The following is a 19,982-nucleotide window of genomic DNA, read 5'->3' on the forward strand; positions in this document are numbered from 1 at the left end:
GGGATGTGCCAGCCCAGATCAGGGTGATTAAAAAACAGGAGATTGGTTATTTCTCACCCTTCTGGTTTGGGGACTGAGACTTAGAGTCCTTACATGGGCCACGGAACATGGCTATTTGAGGTGGTCTCTGGTGTGAGAGGTGCGGGTGGGGCGGGAGGTGCATTTAGTCTACTTAACAAGTGTTTATTAGGCACCTACTATGTGCCGGAGTGACGCTCGGCACTGGGCTCAAACATGAGTTTATCGAACCTTTCATTGCCTGTCGTCCAGTAGGAGTTGACAGAGGTAAGGAACTTGCCCGGGGCACACAGACGGAAGGGACAGAGAGGACCCCACCCTGTTGGGGCTTACGTCCTGCTGCAGACGGTCCACTGAGGTGGTGATCTCCATGGCTCCAGGCTGCCCATAGTTCTCAGACAGCGTCCGGGTCATGTGCTGCTTCAGTTCATTGCTCAGCTGGAGGGTGGAGGGGAGGTGGGTCAGCAGAGCAGCCCACCGCGGTCCCCAGGCCTGCGCCTAACCACCAGCTACTCTGCACCACTCTGTCCTTCCAGCGGTGCAGTGCGGTGGTTTCCCACACAGTGGAAGGGACCCTCCACGCACAGCAGACAGAGTTATGAGACGATGTTGCAAAAGCTGGGGCCCTAAAATAAGGGTGTGGTGGGAGGAGCTGAGAGGCAGGTGCGGGAGGAGACACCTCTGAGGCCCAGGGCTGCTTTTAAATACCTGTTGAATTTCATTTTGATCATGAGATCCCATGGGCACCCAGTGCTCCTCCAGGTGCTGGGTTGAAACAACCAGCATGGTCACTGTCCCTACCAGCCGAATATCAGTCTGGTCGTGACCTTGAAGCCTGCTTCAGAGGGCACACGGTGGGAGAGGACTGGACTGGCCCCTTCCTCCTTGTCCTCGCAGGCAGGCGAGGCCGGTGCTGTCTTCATAGTCTGGCATGTGGCCCTGGGCCAGGCCTTGCTTTCCCTTTGGATGTGTGACTTCCCCTTAGGAGGGGAGAGGAACCAGCCACCCCCAGGGAAGCGTCCCCTCCTGGCTCCCATGGTGAAGTCATCCGCATCCGCAGATGGAGGGGAGGGTTACTGGGACCCAGGCGAGAAGCAGGACCCAGATGTGCTGAGGAGTGTTGGGGCCTGGGAGACAGGACCACCCTGTGCGTCGGTGCCTCAGCTTCCCCAGCACCCTGCACCCTCCCCCACGCGTGGCCTCCTGGGGGCGCTACGGGCAACGTAGAAGGAAGACCTTCCACTCACCCTCTGGTAGTACACGTGGGCCAGGACCCCCGCCACCAGCTCCACGAGGAAGATCACCAGCAACAGGCAGAAATACTAGGGGCAAGGGGAGAAGACGGTCACCCTGGGATCGGGCCTGGGGAGCGGCTGGTACTTCAGGGCCGCTATGAAAAGGCTTTCCTAAAGTAGTGAGGGGGGTGGGGCACCTGCCAGGGACCCCCATCCCTGGACCATCTTCCTCTCTTCCCAGCAGCTCTGGGCATCCCCACCTCTGCTGGCTGCTGGCTGCTGGCACGAAGTTCTCCACTCACCTCTTCACTCACTGGTCTGCTGGCAGCTTGTTAATCCACCCACACATCCAATACTCACTAAATGCCTACTATATGCCAGGCCTCATCAGTAAGACGGTTATTGCCTTCAAACTTATTGGTGGTAGGGGGATAGATAGTAAGTGATCATAATGATGTGTTTTAAATGCTGTTATGGCCCTGACAGGTTTGGCTCAGTGGATGGAGTGTCGGCCTAGCAGTGATGGTGAACCTTTTGAGCTCGGCGTGTCAGCATTTTGAAAAACCCTAACTTAACTCTGGTGCCGTGTCATATATAGAAATTTTTTGATATTTGCAACCATAGTAAAACAAAGATTTATATTTTTGATATTTATTTTATATATTTAAATGCCACTTAACAAAGAAAAATCAACCAAAAAAAATGAGTTCGTGTGTCACCTCTGACACGCGTGTCATAGGTTCGCCATCACTGGCCTAGGGACTAAAGGGTCTTCGGTTCGATTCCAGTCAAGGGCATGTACCTTGGTTGCGGGCATATCCCCAGTGGGGGGTGTGCAGGAGGCAGCTGATTGATGTTTCTCTCTCATTGATGTTTCTAACTCTCTATCTCTCTCCCTTCCTCTCTGTAAAAAATCAATAAAATATATACTTTAAAAAATAATAAATGCTGTTATGGGGCAAACCCTGGAAACTATGGGAGAGCAGTCAGAGAAGGCTTCCTGGAGGAGGTGACACCTGAGTGGCACCTCTAAGGATGAGTGAGCATTTGCCAGGTGAAGAAGGAGAGGAGTGCATGCCAGGCAGAGGGGAGAGCAGAAGCATGGGGTGTTTGAGTTCAGGGACATGGCTGGAGTGTAGGGGCTGCAGCAACCAAGGCTCTGGAAAAGCACAGGCAGGGGCCCGGGAAGGGCATTGCAGCGGTTCTAAATTCCCCTCACCACTGCCTGACTGCTCCGGTTCGCTGCTCTGCACGCTTCACAGCCCTGCTGACGCTGCTGGCTGGGTTCCTGGCTGTGCTCTGGGCTGTGACGGGCCTCATCCTGCCCCCACCCCCACCTGCTTGTACCACCAGGAAGGCTCGGGACACTGCTGGATCCCGGTACGTTCTTGGAGGAGCCAACAGGTCAGAAATGCATGTCAGGCCCACGTGACTGCGAGGGGACAGGGTGAGGGAGATGGTGCAGGTACAGGTAGGGAAGAAGGAAAGACGTGGGGGGAAAGGAGGAAGAAGAGGGGGTGCTGTTGCCTGAAACTGGCCCCTCTGGGCAAGCACAGCCCCTACTCCCGGGCACTGGCTGGTGATGCTCTTCCTCCCTCCAGGCACCGGCCACCTGGGGGTGAGCTCTGAGATGCCAGGGTTCACCAGGTGTGGCAAGAAAGTGGGCAGGAGGGTCTGAGGGCAAGGAGACAGCTGGCACGGGCTCCCAAGAGTTGACAGGGTGGGATAGCAGGAGGGCAGGGGCTGTCTGGCCATGTCAGAGGCAATTTCAGCCCATGGGCCTGTAGGCCTTGCCCACTGGCTCCCAGAGCCCAGCAGGGGGCTTGGCAAGGGCAGGACTGAAGCAACACAGGGGAGAGCACATTTCACGGACAAAGAACTTTGACGCACGAGCAGTTTTCCTTTCAAATTAAGTGAATCCGCCGCTTCTCCCTCAGCCATTGGATTGAGCTCATTGTCTCCCAGCACCGAGTGAGCAGGGAAACCTACAGTCTCAGTACTGGTGCCAGGCCTGTCCGTCACTGTCCTGGATCCTCCCTTCCTGCCCTGCTCTATGCTGCACCAGGAATGGCCCAGGCCTGCATGTCCCAGCTCTGGCCGTCCCTTCCCAGGCCCAGACCTGGTCCGCACTGGGTGAGGGTGTGGAGGAGGTGGGTGTGGAGGAGGGTGGGGGCACCCGCCTTGGTGCCCCCTGCAGGCTCTGAACGGAGGCTCAGGCTGACTGCACAGGATCCCAAGCTCCTGGCCTCCAGATGAGGTCTCGAGTGGGGAGGGCAGAGGCAGGTTCCAAGTGGGCATGTGCCCTGGACCCATGGATTCTTCCTGCTACGGGGAGGGCTTTGGACGAAGGGGGCTGTGTGTGCCTGGGTCCTCGGGAGGCACTGAACGCTGTCCATGTGAGCAGGAGGCTGACGAGAGGTCTGTGGCTGGATCTCTCTGCTAAGCAGCCCGGGTGCCTAACACAGGGCCTGGAAGCTGGAGGATGTGGTGGAATGTTAGCTGACTAGCTGACTTGGCTGTGAGTCCAGGCTCTGCCACTTGCTGGCTCTGGACGGGTGACCTCTGACACCTGGGTGTGAATTAGAAAAATGTGCTCCAATGAGAAAAACGTGGCTCAGTGAGCTGGGCGAGCTGACCTCAGCCTTCCCTGGTTCCTTGTACAAGGTGTAACTCCAGGGCCATACGCAGGGCCCTGCCTGTGGGGCTGAGCCAGTGGGTGGCCCATCCTGCCCTGCTTACCCCTAGGAGGACCCAGTGGGAGGCGAGTTACGCTTTATGATGATCTGGCCTGCTTCCTGCTCCAGAGCTCATGGCGACAGCCTGAGGTGAGCCGCACTTGTCAGCCAGCAGCAGGCACGGTTGCCCGGGCCAGATGGTTGTCCTCCTGGGAGCTGCCTGGCCCATTGGACAGTGTGTGGCTGCACTGACACCCACCCAGAAGGGTGTCCCCGCTAATGCATGCACTCCAGGGCCTTGGGGATGTGCCTGACCCGTAGCTCCTCTCGAACCCGGCTGCACCTCCCTGCTGGCTCCACATTCATCCCCACTCTCCCTGCCCTGCCTCAGGACTCGGTACAGTACTCGGTACTCAGAGGCCAGCTCCCATCCTGCCACTGGAGCCTCCGTGCGGCGGCTGCCAGTCACCCCCAGGCTCCCGGTGCACCCCTGTGCCTCTGTGTTGTGGGAGGAAGAGATGTCGAGCCTGTGCCTGCCCCTCTGCCCTTTGCCTTACTCGGTCCAGCCTAACTTCTCTTGGAGTCTAGTTACTACCTGCACACGCTGGACAACGCTCCCGTGGGCGCACAGAGCCTGAGCACAGCCCGGCCTCTGCTCTCTCCCTGCCGCCTGCCTGGGTTCGCTGCCCCGGCCGCATCTGTGCTCCGCAGCCGTTAGCCGCCAACCTCAGCTCCTGCAAGGCCCCCAAAGCCCTCCCTGAGCTGGAAGCTCCTGGCTGTGACCTCACTGCTGACACCCTTGAACCGATCTGACTGGCGGGCCTCACGCTGGTCTGCTCCCGTGACTATGGACACTCTGACCCATATCTTGTTCTGTCTTCGCAGGCCCCATGCATGGGTGTGAGCCTACCCCTCCCCCCAGCTCCCCATGTGTCGGGCCTGCCCCTGCTCTCAGGGCTGCCCCGTCCTTCCAGAAGTGGCTGCCTGAGTCTTGGCCGGACAGAAAGCAGGATGCCACCAGAGCCCTCGATAAGAATGATGCTGCTTCAAACGATGCCAAACTGGGCCCCAAACATGGGAGGAACCAGTTTGGTGAGCACAGAGTGGGCTGCAGTCATTTCCCCCTCTACCATTTACCAAAAGGGGTTTCCTTTAATTCTGTAATGGAGCAGTTTGAACTGGAAGTTGGATATTTCCTAAAACAAAATGTAGATCCAGAACGAAGCTGGGACGGCACAGCACTCAACCAAACCGGCGTTCCTGAAGGAGAGGCTCTGCAGGAAGCCTGCAGGGATGTTTCTCACGGTGACATCACGGGACGAGTCTTCAGAGGGACGAGGGGCCTCCGTCTGCCGCATGGGACAGGCCAAGCCCAGGTGCGGTTCTGTCACTGGGCCTGTGACACAGGGCAGCTCGGCACCAGCTGGCACCACCTTCAGGTAAGTAAGTTTCAAGAACTTTATACAACTGGACTTTGGAATTTCCCCATTGGACTGATTCTGCCACAAAGAAGGGAGCTTCGCTAAGCGTTCCTCCTCTGTCTCACTGTTCCGCACGGTTAGAGAAGGGCACGGAGCCACCGTCAGAAAATTGAGGCACGCTGTCCGGGCGGGTGGGGGGAGAGGCACAGCATGGTCTCAGAGCAGCGAGGCAACAGGAGGAGAGGAGAATCGAGATGCTGCCAAAGTCAGTGGCGGGGAGAGCACAGCTGGAGGCTCCCCGCTTGACTGTGTGTGAGAGGATTACAGCGGCAGGCGAGGGAGGGCAGGGAGCTCAAAACCACCCAGGCCAAACAGGAAGAGCTGGAGCAGCTGTTTAAGAGGCAATGACCTCAGGGCTCATTATTTTCTGGCAATTAACCACGGGCTGGAGGCAGCCAGGGCTCAGAGGTGCAGCTGCCTGGCCTGTTTGTGCAGAAAAGAGAGGATGTGGATTTGGGAGCCTCAAGCCATTCCTGCAGCAAGATGTCACTGTTGGAAGGATGAAGGTGACCTCCACCCCCTCCAGCCCCAGCCCAGGGCTCATAGCCCGGGCCCTCCAGCCCCAGCCATGCTGAAAGCTGGGGTTCAGCCACCCCTCCTGGGGCTGTTCTATGGGAAGACTGTAGGGCAGTGATGGCGAACCTTTTGAGCTCGGCGTGTCAGCATTTTGAAAAACCCTAACTTAACTCTGGTGCCGTGTCACATATAGAAATTTTTTGATATTTGCAACCATAGTAAAACAAAGACTTATATTTTTGATATTTATTTTATATATTTAAATACCATTTAACAAAGAAAAATCAACCAAAAAAATGAGTTCGCGTGTCACCTCTGACACGCGTGTCATAGGTTCGCCATCACTGCTCTAGGGAGTGCTCTGGCTAATGGCTGATGCTAACATCCAGTTCTGGCCCGAAAGGTTGGGAGCAGAGAAGAGGACCAGGCTGGGCAAGGAAGCTGGTTGACTGATTGGGGACGTTGGAAGAGGGCAGGGGAGGAGCAAACCAGCCACAGAGAGGCAAGAGCTATTCAAGAGACATCAAGAGAATGCATCCTAGGCGGTCCAAAGTCCCAGCCAAAGGGTTGGGGTGCAAAGATCACACTGTGAGGGTTCGGGAGAGAACACAGTGTCAGAACTATAAGCCAGAGACAGGTGTCCACTGGATATCACGCCAGGACCAAGAGTCCAGGCTGACTGGGCTGAGAGAGCAGGTTCCAGAGTGGACAGCAGGACCTGGCCAGCTGGCTGAGGGAGGGTCACCAGACTCCCCAGGGAGCGCACAGCCCAGGGGCTCGGAGGATGCTACTGCCCAATGGGTGTGGGCATGGGGGGAGTGAGCGATTGCTGTCTCCTACGAGCCCCCTGGAAGGGCCTAGAGCAGTGGTTCTCAACCTTCTGGTCCTTTAAATACTGTTCCTCATGTTGTGACTCAACCATAAAATTATTTTTGTTGCTACTTCATAACTGTAATGTTGCTACTGTTATGAATTGTAATGTAAATATCTGATATGCAGGATGGTCTTAGGCGACCCCTGTGAAAGGGTCGTTCGACCGCCAAAGGGGTCGCAACCCATGGATTGAGAACCGCTGGCCTAGAGGTTCCTGCTGGCCTGTGGAGAGACGTGGTTCGGCCTGCAGGCACCTGTGCACGTGCCTGGAACAAAAGGGATGAGCATGGGCCAGGGTAGGACAAAGCACAGGGTAGGTAGCAGGGACACCAGGACGGGCATGGTGATGGTAATAGGTTGGTTATAGGAGGAAAGGGAAGGCTGGCAGGGGAAATTCCTGCCCTGCCTGAGGTTAGGAGAAGTCCTAGGGCTCAGAGAGGTAAGAGCTCTGACCAAGTTCAAACAGGAATTTAACCTCCACACCGTTCTTTGTCTTTTAATACAGGTGTTTCATCTTCCTCTCTGCACTTCAAGCCAAAAACTGGTTTTAGTCCCTTCTGTGCCCAGCAGAGCAGAAAATTCTGGAAATGCTTGTGAAGGTCGATGAACTAGGCAGCCTCATCAATGTAACATGGTGTATGAGTTGCCGAAAATTGAAGAGGAGGAGGTGGTGGAAATTAACCACCTGTAAAAACTGCTGGGTATAGAAAATTTGCTGCTACGGGTGGGCAATGATAAAGTACATTTCCTGCAGCCTGAGAAAGGTGGATCTTGAACCCAGAATGGTGCTGGTCAGAGAAAAGAGTAATGTTACTCAAGGCACCATGGCCTGCGAGTCTGGGCCCAGCTTTCCTCTCTGAAGATGCTGTGTGACCCTGGGCCTTCTGCATAACATGTGGGGCTTAGGTGGGAAGAATGTCTTGTGCTGCTGCTCCATCTGTCTGTGCAGTGTCAGGACCAAGCCTCCTCTCACCGGGCCTCCTGCTTCCCAACGGGGACGCCTGGAGGAACACTCCTGCCTCTCCCCCTTCCTTGCTCGCTGCTCCTCTTATCTGTTTGGCAGGAGGCCTCCTGCCCTCCTCGGGGACAGCCTGTCCTCAGGATGCCCTATTCTCTGCTCGCGCCATGCACTGAGCTCAGGGACGCAGTTCTCAGGGAGGTGCCGAGGCCTGTCCTTTATCACCCAGCCCTTCGGGCTGCTGAGGCTTCTGCTGCAGCGGTAGAGCTGCATTAGTAATAACAATGACATCTGGCCACCATCTCTGTGTCTCCCACGTCTCATTCTCCAATTGATCCTAAGCTCCCCTAAGAGAGTGTGACGTATGGTTTGATGGGGCAGGGCACTGAGCATTGGATGGAGGCACAGCTTCCGAGAGCCGGTGCCAGGACCTGGCACGAGAGGAGCCGTCCAGACAGCTGTCCAGCTACCACTCCTGTCCTGGTCCCACTGACGTGGGGGGACGTGCAGCTCTGAGTGGGTCCTGCCCTCTCCACTGCCCATGGCTCTCAGCAGGGAGTGCAGCCAGCGCCGGTGCCCTGGTGGGGAGCACCACAGCGGGCAGGCAGCGAGTCTTTACATGAATGACTTGCCTCCACATGCCCTTTTCTCCCATCAGCCCGTGGGAGTAGAGCAGTAATACCACCCGCCCTCAACTACCTCCGAGCACCTACGTGGGCCTCGGGAGGTTTCCCACCCAGACCCATTTCCTCCTGCCAGCCACTGCCAGGCCATCCTTGGGGGGGTGGGGAGGGGTATGTGTGTGCAATAAGGTTCGTTTTAACATCTGCAGGGACCCGTGGACTTCCCAGTAATTGGCTGAAGGACCACCCGCTGTTTGGATCGGCTATTCTGAGGCTCCCCTCTCTCAAGAGGCTCCGTGATGAGAGTACTGATCACTGTGCCTCGTTAGGCGACAGGGACTGGAGCTTGTCTCTTTCCAGTTACACAGTTGAACCCAGAATCTGCCAAGGAAAGGAATCTAGAGGATGGAAAGGCTGAAGGACAGAAAAACAAACTCTAGGATTGGAGATGTAAGCCCACCATCCCCTGCCTTCCTGCAACATAGACAGACACAGACACAGACACACACGCTCTCTGTCCCTCCTGGCTCAGCCCTGCTCTGAGACTTGCTCAGGGCCCCGGTTGGGAGTGGGGAGACAGCAAACCACACATACATTGAGCTGAACTTGGCCCCACTAGGTGCAAACACTCCGCGGCACATAGCAGAGCCGATTTCTGCCTCACTGCCAGCACCTGGAGGCTTGACCTCCCCTTCTGAGTGAATGTGGTGGCAGGCAGCCAGGGCACTGACCTCCAACTCTCACCTCAGTGCTTCAGTGTTCAGCTGGCAGGCAGACCATGGGTCCCAGGTCTTGAGAGGCACGGGGGGTGGGGTGGGGGGGAGCAGCCTGGGGCAGCAGAAAGCCTTGGAGCGAGCCTTGGGTGTCCACTGGCTCTGCCAGCCCCGGCCACGAGCTTAGGCAAGTCTCTTTCTGTCTCTGGCTAAGGAGCTGTGAGGACCCAGGGAGTAAAAGCCTACAAATAGCTATTTGTTTAGGTTCCTTCTCAAAGAGGCTTGGTCATTGTGCTGGAGACGTAAACGCAATTATAGCCACATTTTATGATCTTTACATAATGTGGTGATTCGTCTCCTAAGACCTAAAGTCCTTGCTCATCACCCTCACCCCTCACCCACATAAAGACGGGGATGCGAGGGGGCCAGGGGTGGCCGCGTGACTGCCCTGCGGTCCCAGAGCCCTAGTCTGAGTCAGGACCTTACTGCCCTGAACTAAGTCTGCACGTATTGGATGGAAGTATTGCAATTTGCGGTCCCCTCATTTTCAGAAATTGGTTCTAGAACTTCTTACTTCCTAACCAGTCCCATAAATATAAAAGAGCCCCTGACAGAGACCCAGGTTAGCCTGGGCCGTCTATCATGATCTTCATCTGGCTTCAGATACAACAGTTTTCGGAGCCCATATTCAAAACCCTAAAAATATCCCTTTCTTTTGATCAGGGCGGCATCTGTCCTGGTCATCGGCCTTAGGCGTAGCCAGCTCGACCTATCTGCTTTCTCACGCAGCCTTCCCTAAAAAAGAAGAGCTGGTGTGAATAATTTAAACCCCATTCCCGCTGCCCTTTGCAGGTTTCCGACGTCGAATGATCATCATTTAAGCACCAGCCAGGGTTGCATGTCCTTCTCGGGAAAGTGACTTGGAGGGGCTGCAGATGTGCCAGGACGGGCCTGGGCAGGACAGAGGTGCGCCTGTGTGAACTGGACGCCTTCTCTGGGGGGCCCTTGGGAACTTTTGATGCCAGGCCCCTCACTCCCCCTGGCTGAAGTTGGACGCACCTCAACATATGCCTCATCTTTCATCTTTCCCTCTTCTCTTGGGGGACCACTTTTTAAAGAACCCTCACCGAGGATATACTTACTGATTTGAGAGAGAGAGAGAGACATCGATGTGAGAGAGAATATTGATTGGTTGCCTTCGGTATTTGCCCTGACTGGGAATCAAACCTGAAACCTAGGCATGTACCCTGGCCAGGAATCGAACTTGCAACCTTTCAGCACATGGGATGATGATCACTTTGGATCGAGCTCACAGAGCTAGACTCATGGCACTTCTCCTCTGGAGTTCCCTCCAGCCTTTAGCTGATTAAAGATTTAAAAAGAAAGTTAAGACACACATTGAAGAAAGATGCAATGAGACCAGAAGGCACCTCCAGGAAGCACAGAATACTTTTAAGCTGCCGTAACCACACCACTCGCCTCTACATGGGAGCCTGGGTTTTAAAAGTCCTGCTGTGTTGGCCCAAGGAAGGTCTTATGACCACCTTCTTGCTTTAAACAATAAAGTGATCGATAATTCAGGGGCTGGGCGGCCAGGCCATGGATTCCTCAGGGTCCCCTGCTTCACCCATGTCCTGTCCTTGGGCCAGTTCTGTCTTTGGGACTCTCGGTGGGGGGTGGGGGGAGGCAAGGGAAGAGGGCTCTGGGCTTGGAGTTTCCTGTGTGCTAGCAATGTCCCCACACTGCTGGGCTGGGCTGTGTGCACGTGTGTGCATGTGTGTGCCTACACCCACTTTTCCTGACCTCACTTGTGAGCTGGTGCCTCTCTGATGTGTTTGCTTAGTGATGTTGGACCAGAGAATCTTCAGTTCTGGGTGAGATGGAGGTGAACGCAGGCAGCGGTGAAGTGGCTCTGAAAAGGAAGGTATCCCCAGCCAGCGGCCCCTGTGCCCCCAGCCCTGCCAAGGCCTCCGTTGCTGACTCTCTGAGGCTGAGAGGTGCGCACCAGTCTGTAGGCAAGCCCGAGGCCCTGGCCCTCCTTAAGTCTCATTCTTCCCTGCACAGCCCTGGGCACAGGCTTGGGCCCCCAACACAGGCCTCAGACCGTGTGCCTGTCAGGCCGCGACTGGAGAGACCCTTGCTTTCTTACTGGCTCAGCCCTCAGTGGTCGGCAAACTCATTAGTCAACAGAGCCAAATATCAACAGTACAACGATTGAAATTTCTTTTGAGAGCCAAATTTTTTAAACTTAAACTCCATAGGTAGGTACATTGTTATTAACTTAATTAGGGTACTCCTAAGGCTTAGGAAGAGCCACACTCAAGGGGCCAAAGAGCCGCATGTGGCTCTCGAGCCGCAGTTAGCCGACCACGGGCCTAGATGGTGGACAGGTCCTGCAAACGGGTCACGTAAGAAGAGAGTGAAGAAGGGGAGGCCGTGGTCACGGCGCAGAGAGCAGAACGCTGTCAGTGACGGAGCCTCAGGCTTGCCAAGGGGAGGAGTTCTTGCACGAGACTGTGGGCACAGGGAGGAAGGGTAGAGAGGGCACAACCTTCAGGGGTTCTTCCCGCTGTCTGACTCCTTCAAGGCTCAGCCTGATTCCTCATGGAGACCTGGGTTGGTGCTGGCCCTGCCCTTCCTTGCTAATCTTTGGTACCCTCCCCTGCCCACACTGGTCTTGGCCTTAGGAGGAGATTGGGGGTGGGGGGCGGGGGAGAGGCTTGTCTGGCAGTAGGTGCACAGGAGTCAGAGGGTTGGTCTGGCAGGTCCTGAACTGACCTCTGGCTTCTGCTCCCTGAGGTCGCCCCGGCCTCTCTCTGGACACCCTGAGCCAGGTGAGGAGAGCCAGCTTCCCCGGAGAAAGCCTGTCAAGGAGCCTGAGCTGCCCACACCACCACCCAGGAAATGCTCTTGCCCACACAATCCAACCTGAGTCCGATCAGGCTTCTAGAGTCAAGTGCCAGGAGAACGCATTAAATAACATGACAGGAAAAGCCAGACTGGGAGAAACTATAGCACATATGACCTGGTTTCTTCAACAAATAAGTCACAAGGGAGAAAAAAGAGAGATTCATTAATGGGGGAGCTTAGAGACTAACAGAGACCTCAGAGACAAGTGGACCATTTTAATACATGGACTAATGTAGATTCTAATTCAAACAAACTTTGTTTTTTAAAGAACAGTTCATGGGTCAATTGGGGAAATTTGAAACTGGTTATTTCCTGATATTAAGGAACAACTGTTAATCCTTTTTTTTTTTAAAGAATAGTTTGTTGATTTTTAGAGAGAGAGGAAGGAAGAGGGAGAGAGAGAAACATTGCTATGAGAGTGCAATACTGATTGGCAGTCGCCTGCATGCACCCATGAGGGATGAAGCGGCACCGGATCAGGCGTGCACCCCTGACCTGGAATCGAACCGGCAACCGTTTGTAGCATGGGCAACGCCCAACCAGCTGAGCCACACTGGCCAGGGTACTGCTAATTGTTTTAGGTGTGATAATAGTATTGTCATTATGTTTTCTAGAAACAAGACCATAAGTTTTCCAAGTACACCCTGAAATGTTTCCAGATGACCGGATGCCTGGGGTGTCAGGGTGGGGGAGGCGCCAGGTTCAGGTGGAACAGGACTGGCTCTGAGGTGAGTGTTGCTGAGTCTGAGTGATGGGACGTGGAGTTTCACTATGACATTCTTTTCAGTTTTGCATGGCTTTGAAAATCACCACGATCAAATCTGGAAGGAGAGGAGGAAGAGATGAAGAGGAGGAGAAAGAGGAGAAGGAGGAGGAGGAGGAGGAGGGGAAGGGGGAGGGGGAGATGAGATGGAGGAGGAGGAGAAGGATGGGGAGGAGGAGGGGAAGAGGAAGGGGGAGATGAGATGGAGGAGGAGAAGGAGGAGGAGGAGGAGGAGGGGAAGGGGGAGGGGGAGATGAGATGGAGGAGGAGGAGGAACAGAAGCTGTGCCAGGACTGAGACTGCCCTTCTCCCTAAGGCCCTGGAGACAAGGCAACAGCCAATCCAAGGGCAGCGCAGCCTCCAGCTTCCTGAGGCCTCAGACTCCAGGCTGGGCCACTCTCCCTGGTGGGGTTCTCAGTCCAGGAGCCTGGTTGGGGTACAGCTGGGCTCCCTGAGGCCCCGCTCCCCCCGCCCCCCCCCGCCAGGTTTCCCTCCTTCCAGCCGCAGCGCTGGGTGTGGGGCAGCCGCGCTCACCGTGGAGAGGCAGCTCCTGTCCTCCCGGATGATGGCACCGAAGCCCAGGAAGCCGGTCACCATGACAAGGGCGCCCGCGAAGATGAGGATGTAGGCGGAGGCGGCGAAGGTGCTGGAGGCCAGGACGCTGAGGTAGCCGCTCTTCTCCACCAGCGTCCAGACACCCACGGCCAGGACGGCGGCCCCTCCCACCTGCAGGAGGCCCGAGTCAGAGTGCGAGGCTGCTGGGCGCCGCTGTGGCCCCTTGGCGAGCCATGCTCCACCTCATTCAGTCCTTCAAAGAGCCTGGGAGGACAGTGGGTCCCAGTGGACAGGTGAGGAAATGGAGGCGTGGCGAGACCGGGGACCTGGCCATGGTCACACACCTACTACACACCTGTGTTGCAGGGGCGGATTTTGAATCCAGGTGGGACTCCCCACTCCGCGCTTCTCACCACATTGCCTGTGAGTCTCTGTCCCCCGAAGGAGGGGAGACCTCTGTGTGTGAGCCTCTCGCCTCCCCAGGCCCAGCCACCCTGTGCCCCTCCTCCCCCCAGTGCTCCTGCGCCCTAGTCCACATTCATCCCTCTATTTGCCCCTGGGGGCGGGGGGGGGGGGGGGGGAGTTCCACCTCTGCACTACAGGGGGAGAAAGGAGGCTCCCAGAGGAAAGTGAATTGCTGGAGGGCCTGCCTCAGGTGAGGAGGGCGATTGGAGGAGGGGCTGGGACAAGACTCAGGATGCAGCCTCCGGGATTGAAGGGACAGGTACCCCACAGCTGGAGTCTCTCTGGGACTCAAGGATTGCGCAGGAGATGTTTCTTCCTGCTAATTGTCTGATTCCCTTTCGGCCCTAGAAGGGGCAGGGACAGGACAGTACTGACTGGGAGGTCAGGGGTGCCTCCTTAGGAAGGGTCCCTGGAACAGAGCTGGGGGCCTCCTTTAGGGGTCAGTTCTCCTCCTCGGATGGATGAAGACTGCACGGCGTCCCATCAGCCCAAGGACTCTCTGCATGGCCCACCCTGTCATCTAGCAGCTCTCTGTTCTCAGGAGTCACAGGCATCAGCTGAGCCAATGGAAGGGCGTTCGTAGCAATTAATATGCGCGAGGCACCTACATTACTCAGCTTACCATTTTACCTTCTGAGCACTGCAATGGTTCTGTGAGGATAGGGGGTGGGGGGAGGACACATTTTTGTTTGCAGAGGAAGAGACTGAGGCTTGGAGAGAATAGAACATGCTCAAGATGAAAACATTGGGAAGTTTCAGAGTTGAGATTCAAACCCAGGTCTTCTGAGGGCAGATCCAGGACTTTGTCCGTGGGTCCCATAGATTGGGCTGTGCCTGCTCTGCTACTAATTTCTGCTTTTTAAGTAATCAGTGTTCTTCAAAGTGCCGTTTCATTTCCCTTAGCACCTCCAGCAGGTAAGAAAACCAGGTGGAAGAGCCCACAGCCGTGCTGCTCTAAACGGAGCAGGAGTGGCTCATGTTGGACGCTTCAGTTCCATTTTTTCTTACATTTTACATATCTAACGTTGACATGAATCTTGGGATTAATGGCATCGTACAGCTATACTGGGCAGTACTTTTTCTTAGTGGTACAGGAAACAATGATGTCTCGCACAGTTGATGGTATCTCAGCTTTAATGAAATCCTGGACTACACTAGGTTTGTAAATTCTCGGTGAGTGTACGCTCTCTCTGGCCCACACAACCCCATGGCCGTGAGGCATTTCCCGAGTCCGGTCTATGGAATTGTGTTAAGTGCGAGTTTCCAGCAAAATGTCCTGCACCTTTCCTTTCTGCTCCTGCAGCATGCCTAAGGGGAAGGGCCCTAACTTTGCATGCACAACTAGCTGTGTGACCTAAAGCCAGTCCCATAACCTCTCTGGGACTAAGTTTCTTCATCTCTAGGGTATTATATTAGACCGGTAGTTGCCAACCTCTAATCACCAAGGATCCCTTTGATTACTTTGTTCCGTGGATCTTACATTTTGAAGGTTTTTGCCTACCAAACCCAGTGCATTAAGTAATAATTCATTTCTCATTTTTTATTAATCAAAGGCACATGCTAGTGCCAGGAAGAGATTCTGAGCAGCATGAAACAGTCCACGTGACCACATCAGGTTGATCTAATTTGTAATTGCTGTAGGCTCTTTATAGAAGTCTGCTCACTATCCATTATCCATTAGGCTTGTCAGCCCCACAGCTGAATGTTGGGCCTGGCACCTCCTTAGGGGGCACATTTGGGCTGGACTGGGGACACTTAAACGGTTCGGAGACATGGAGCCTAATGAGAATATGATAAAAAAAAACTTTGGATGCTTTGCCCGGAGAAATGGTCATCCATTTAAAATAATGCATTCAGATTTGGGTGCTGGCGCCCAGTCTGTACCATGCAGCGAGGCCTCCTCCACCTCTAAGGCAGTGATTCTCAGCCTGGCTGCACAGTCACCTGGGAGCTCTGCAGAACCCCAGCCACACCCCCGCCAGGTGAAATCGCTGGGAGTGGGACATGAATATTTTATTAAGTTTCCAGGTGGTTCCAGTTGAGAACCACGCACTGTGTAGATGTCAGATTTAATGGAGGGTCACAGTGTCCTGCCCCTCTCCCCCAGGAGGTGGTGCTGTGCTGAGTCTCACAGACCACATGGCTTCCTGGAAGCTTTCGGCCCCTTAGCCTGGGGGCAGGTGTTGGGAGAGCTTCTGACATTTGTCCAGAACTTGAGCTCCAGCCTGTTCTGGCTGTGTTAGGGCGTTTGCTTTGGTAGGAGCTTTGGTGTGGAAGGTGAAAATATGAGGAGCAGAATTTTCAGTCCAAAGGGATGAAAATCAAATTATGCAAGAAAGCAAAAAACCCGTGGCTCCCCAGGAAGGAGTGGGGGACTCTGAGAAACGCAGCCCCGGGAGAAGAGCAGTGCTGATCGCACTGTGGGAGGGCTGCTCTCGCCCACAGCTTGCCAGTCGCAGAGAGGGCTGGAGCCTGCAGGTCAGCCAGGTGGCAGCAGGGTCAGAAGAAATTAGAAAGTGAGTGAGTCACTGGGGATCCCTCCCTCCGCTGGGGCATCATATCTGGCGAAGAAGTTAGTGTCTGCAGGGGATGCCAAGTGGTATTTGCCATCAGGAGCAAGAGGAGTTCAAGTCCAGGCGTTTCCTGCTTGGGACTCAGTCAGTTCTTTAGAAAAAAGTCTCTCCTCTGCACAGGAAAAGTAAAAATTGTGAACTGTTGGAATGGGTCACCAGAAGGTCTTGGGAGGGTGGAAGTCAGCAGGCCTGGCTGTGCCCCTCACTAACCACGTGACTGTGTGCCAGACGCTTCTCCTCTCTAAGCCGCAGTTTCTTAATCTGTAAAATGGTGGTGCTGGATGAGATGATTGCGAGGTCCCTGCCATGTGGGTAAGTGTCCCTATTACTTACCAGGGGAACAACCTTCTGCCAATACACCCCCAGCAAGATGCTTCTGGGCCAGGGGCTCACAGCTTTCACCCACTGTGCGGAGAGGGCCCCGTCAGCAGAACGAGCAGGGGGTGGGGGGGGACTGAGAGGAGGACAGAGTGGGTGGGGAGAGACCTGACCCCAAAGAGCTATTTCAACAGCTATTTGCAGAGTTGATCCAACAGTATCAGACTCTACAGAAACTGAGTTGATTTTCTGTGGAATATTAACTACATTTTCAAAACCAGAGCCCATAGCCAATTAGCTAGGATACCCTGCAGAGGGTGAGGCTGGCCTTCTTACCAAAGAGGACACAGGCAGGCCAGGGAGGCAGGCAGGTCACCCATGCCATGTCATTTCAGGAACCTCCCATTTATAGAAAAGGACCTTTGCCAAAAAGTTGCTCATGTCATACGGGAGAAGGATTAGCCAGAGTCCTGACAGACAGCAGGCAGAAGACAGGAGAAAAGCAGGCGGGGAGTGTAGAGTAACTGCAGGACGTTTCTTTGTCAGGATACCGAAAGGTATCTGCGCTGGGACCAGGGAAAGGACCGGTGGGTGGTGCAGGGGTCAGGAGCCCCTGGGAGGAGAGTTCTCTGCCTTCATGCGAGGGGAGGCACAGGGGGGCCGCGCAGCTCGCTCATGGCAGCGTCTGTTGGGCACCTTCTTGGTGCAAGCACCACACTGGGCTGGCAAGGGTTCTGGGCAGGATGTGTGTTCACCGTTCACCACCACACTTGTCATCTACGCTCCTCCTCCCCTGGGCAGTCTCACTGACAGCACCACTGCCCACCCAGACCAGAGCCCCTGGGTCCCTACGGACTTCCCTCTCTGCAGGGACGGCCAGGTGCTAACCACACCCCCGCCACTGAGCCCCGCCATGTCCTGCACTGCCCGGTTTGGCATACGCCCACCCCAACCCCACCCCACACCTGCCTCCTGGCCTCTGCTCCTCCCAGGGGCCAGCTTGTTGTGCTGAACCAGCAGGCATTCTGGTGACAGAGCGCCTGAGGTCCCAGACCAAGAGCACAAAGCCCAAAGCCCGGAATGGCCCCGAGGCCCTCAGATCCAGCTTAGCCTGATTTTTGGCTCTGTCTTCTGCTACTTCCCTTCCTCCTCACTCCTCACGTGGGCTTTAGTTACTATGAATGAGTATTTGCTTTCCTGGAAGCACTGCAGGTGCCCACTGACTGTGATATCAGGGTAGAGTGGGGACGAGGCCAACCACCGGTGCCCGAGTCCCAGCTCCCCCATTGGCTGTGTGAATCTGGACAAGTTACACGGCTTCTCTGGGCCTCGGCTCTCTCATCTCTCCTCGAGTTCCCGCTTTTCTCTTTTGTCTGCCCTTCCTCTCCTGCCTCTGGCCCTGGGCCGGGGAGTTCCTTAGCCTCCAGTGTAGCTCTCAGCATGGGAGGGAGCCGCACCACGCTCCCCTCAGGATCCCCAGCCCCGCACAGGGCCTGGCACACAGGAGCCACCGCAGTGGGGTGGACTCACGGATGGGACTTGTGCAGAGGGCCAGGGACATAATGCCGTGTGCTGCCCCCACTGCCTCTGCAGGCTGAGTTCTGGGGCAACGGTATTAATTCTCTTCCTTGCTTTCTGGCAATTTTTAATTTCATGGGGAGTCTGAGTCTCAGAGAGGAGTGGGCTTTTCTGCCGGTCGCTAGGAAGCGCTTGGAATGGCTGGGCAGCACCCATGAGTTCTTAATGCAGCGGAACGCTCCCCGCTTTCTCTTTCATCAGGCACCCACTGCGCACCTACTCCTACCAGGCACTGTGCCAGTGTGGGGCCCACGCTGACACTGTCCTGCCCCATGCTGCTTGCAGGTGACTGGGTGGGAAGACCTTGCCTAAGCACCAGGTGATTCCCATTGTGTGGGGCTGGGGAGGGGCCTGGCGCCAGGGCTGAGCAAGGCTCCTCATTCCCAAGTCTAGTCAGCTGAGGCCAGGGCTGCAGCCCTGAGGTGTATGCTGAGCCCTGGCTGGCAGGGCGGGGGTGGGGGTGGGGGACCGCACTCCAACCACCCCGACTCCTTCCCTGGGTCCGTGGGTGAGCTCGTGTTAGGGACGGCTCTCCACCTCATTAATGAGCAACACCTGCCGGCACCTGGCAAGCTCTTCTCCCAGCTGCCCCGTGTTCCCGTGGCCTTGGCACCAGCTCTGTTTGCGCTGAATCTTCAAGGATAAGCTTTCCACGCAAGGCATTCTTTTCTTGGCTCTTGGACTTTAAAGAGCCCCTGATGAAATACATCAGTACTACGCCCCCCTCTCCCCCATAAGCGTCCACCTTTATAATAAGAGCAGATCTCTTGGGACTTGCTGAGCTGGGAAATAGCTCAAGATTGCCTGTTCCTCTTTCAAACCCCGTTCTGAACCTGCCGGGTGCCATTGCTGGCCCCACTCCCAGCGAGCGAATCATTCTGTCCTCCCTACTAGCTCCATGCCTGGGGCAGGTTTCTATGGTTACACTCATCACAGCGTATTTGCTGTATTTGCTACTTTATCTTCTCTCCTTTTAGCCTCTTGGTTAAATCTCATTCATTTAGCATCCCCAGCAGCGTGCTACACATGGTAGATAGATGCCCAGTAACTCCCTATGGGAGGAGGCAGGAAGGAGGGGAGAATAGAGGAAAAGAATCATGTCTAACCCCTTTTATATTCTGGATGAAGAAACCAAGGCCCAGAGAGAGGGTGACGCTCCAAGCTGCCACTACTAGCGAGAGGAAGAGAGGGGACTAGAACTCAGAACCTCACGTCCGATTTAGTGCCTGCTTTGCCAGCTGGGCTGCTGACCCACACAGAGCTCCTTTGCATGAAGCAAGCCACCTGGTGTCTGGGCCAAGCCAGGCCTGGAGTCCCTGAGCACAGCAGGGCAGCTCAGAGCTGTCCCCACAGGCTTCATCCTTGACTGGTCTCATCGGCAATGGCCTGTGCGGACCAAGTGTGCGTCCTCCTCCAGTATGGGCCTGTCCCCCAGCAGCCTGACGGCCAGAGACAGAGATGCCCTGAACACCTTGGGGGCTTGTGACTTCAGCACCTTAAGAAGGAGCACAGCAGAAACACCAAGACCGGGCCCTCACCTGCTCTTTCTCTGATGACATGCCTGGGAGGCAGGCAGGGCCCTGCTCCATGGGAGGCTGGACCAAGTGAGGTCTATGTAGCCTCCGTAAAAATCGAGCAGAGGCTCTTTCCTACCAGTGGCCTAGGGGGCTGTGTGGATGCTCTCCAGCCCCCTCACTCCCCTGGCCAGGAATGAGTCCCCAAGCACCT

The 19,982-nt window shown here is 55.5% G+C and overlaps 1 protein-coding gene across 2 annotated transcripts in view; it reads right to left on the reverse strand.

Annotated features, from left to right (window-relative positions):
• TSPAN11 (tetraspanin 11) overlaps positions 1 to 19,982 on the reverse strand; it is a 56,813-nt gene that overhangs the window by 10,216 nt on the left and 26,615 nt on the right. For both annotated transcript variants that reach the window (XM_070409542.1, XM_070409541.1), the window contains exons 3-5: positions 13,300 to 13,491; positions 1,266 to 1,340; positions 352 to 456 (exon numbers count right to left, since the gene is read on the reverse strand). In XM_070409542.1, coding sequence (XP_070265643.1) covers positions 352 to 456; positions 1,266 to 1,340; positions 13,300 to 13,491 — 372 coding nt within the window. The remainder of the gene's footprint in view (positions 1 to 351; positions 457 to 1,265; positions 1,341 to 13,299; positions 13,492 to 19,982) is intronic.

Source organism: Myotis yumanensis, unplaced genomic scaffold (assembly GCF_028538775.1).
Source record: "Myotis yumanensis isolate MYYU_CA2020_CCGP unplaced genomic scaffold, mMyoYum1.0.hap1 SCAF_3, whole genome shotgun sequence".
Lineage (NCBI taxonomy): Eukaryota > Metazoa > Chordata > Mammalia > Chiroptera > Vespertilionidae > Myotis > Myotis yumanensis.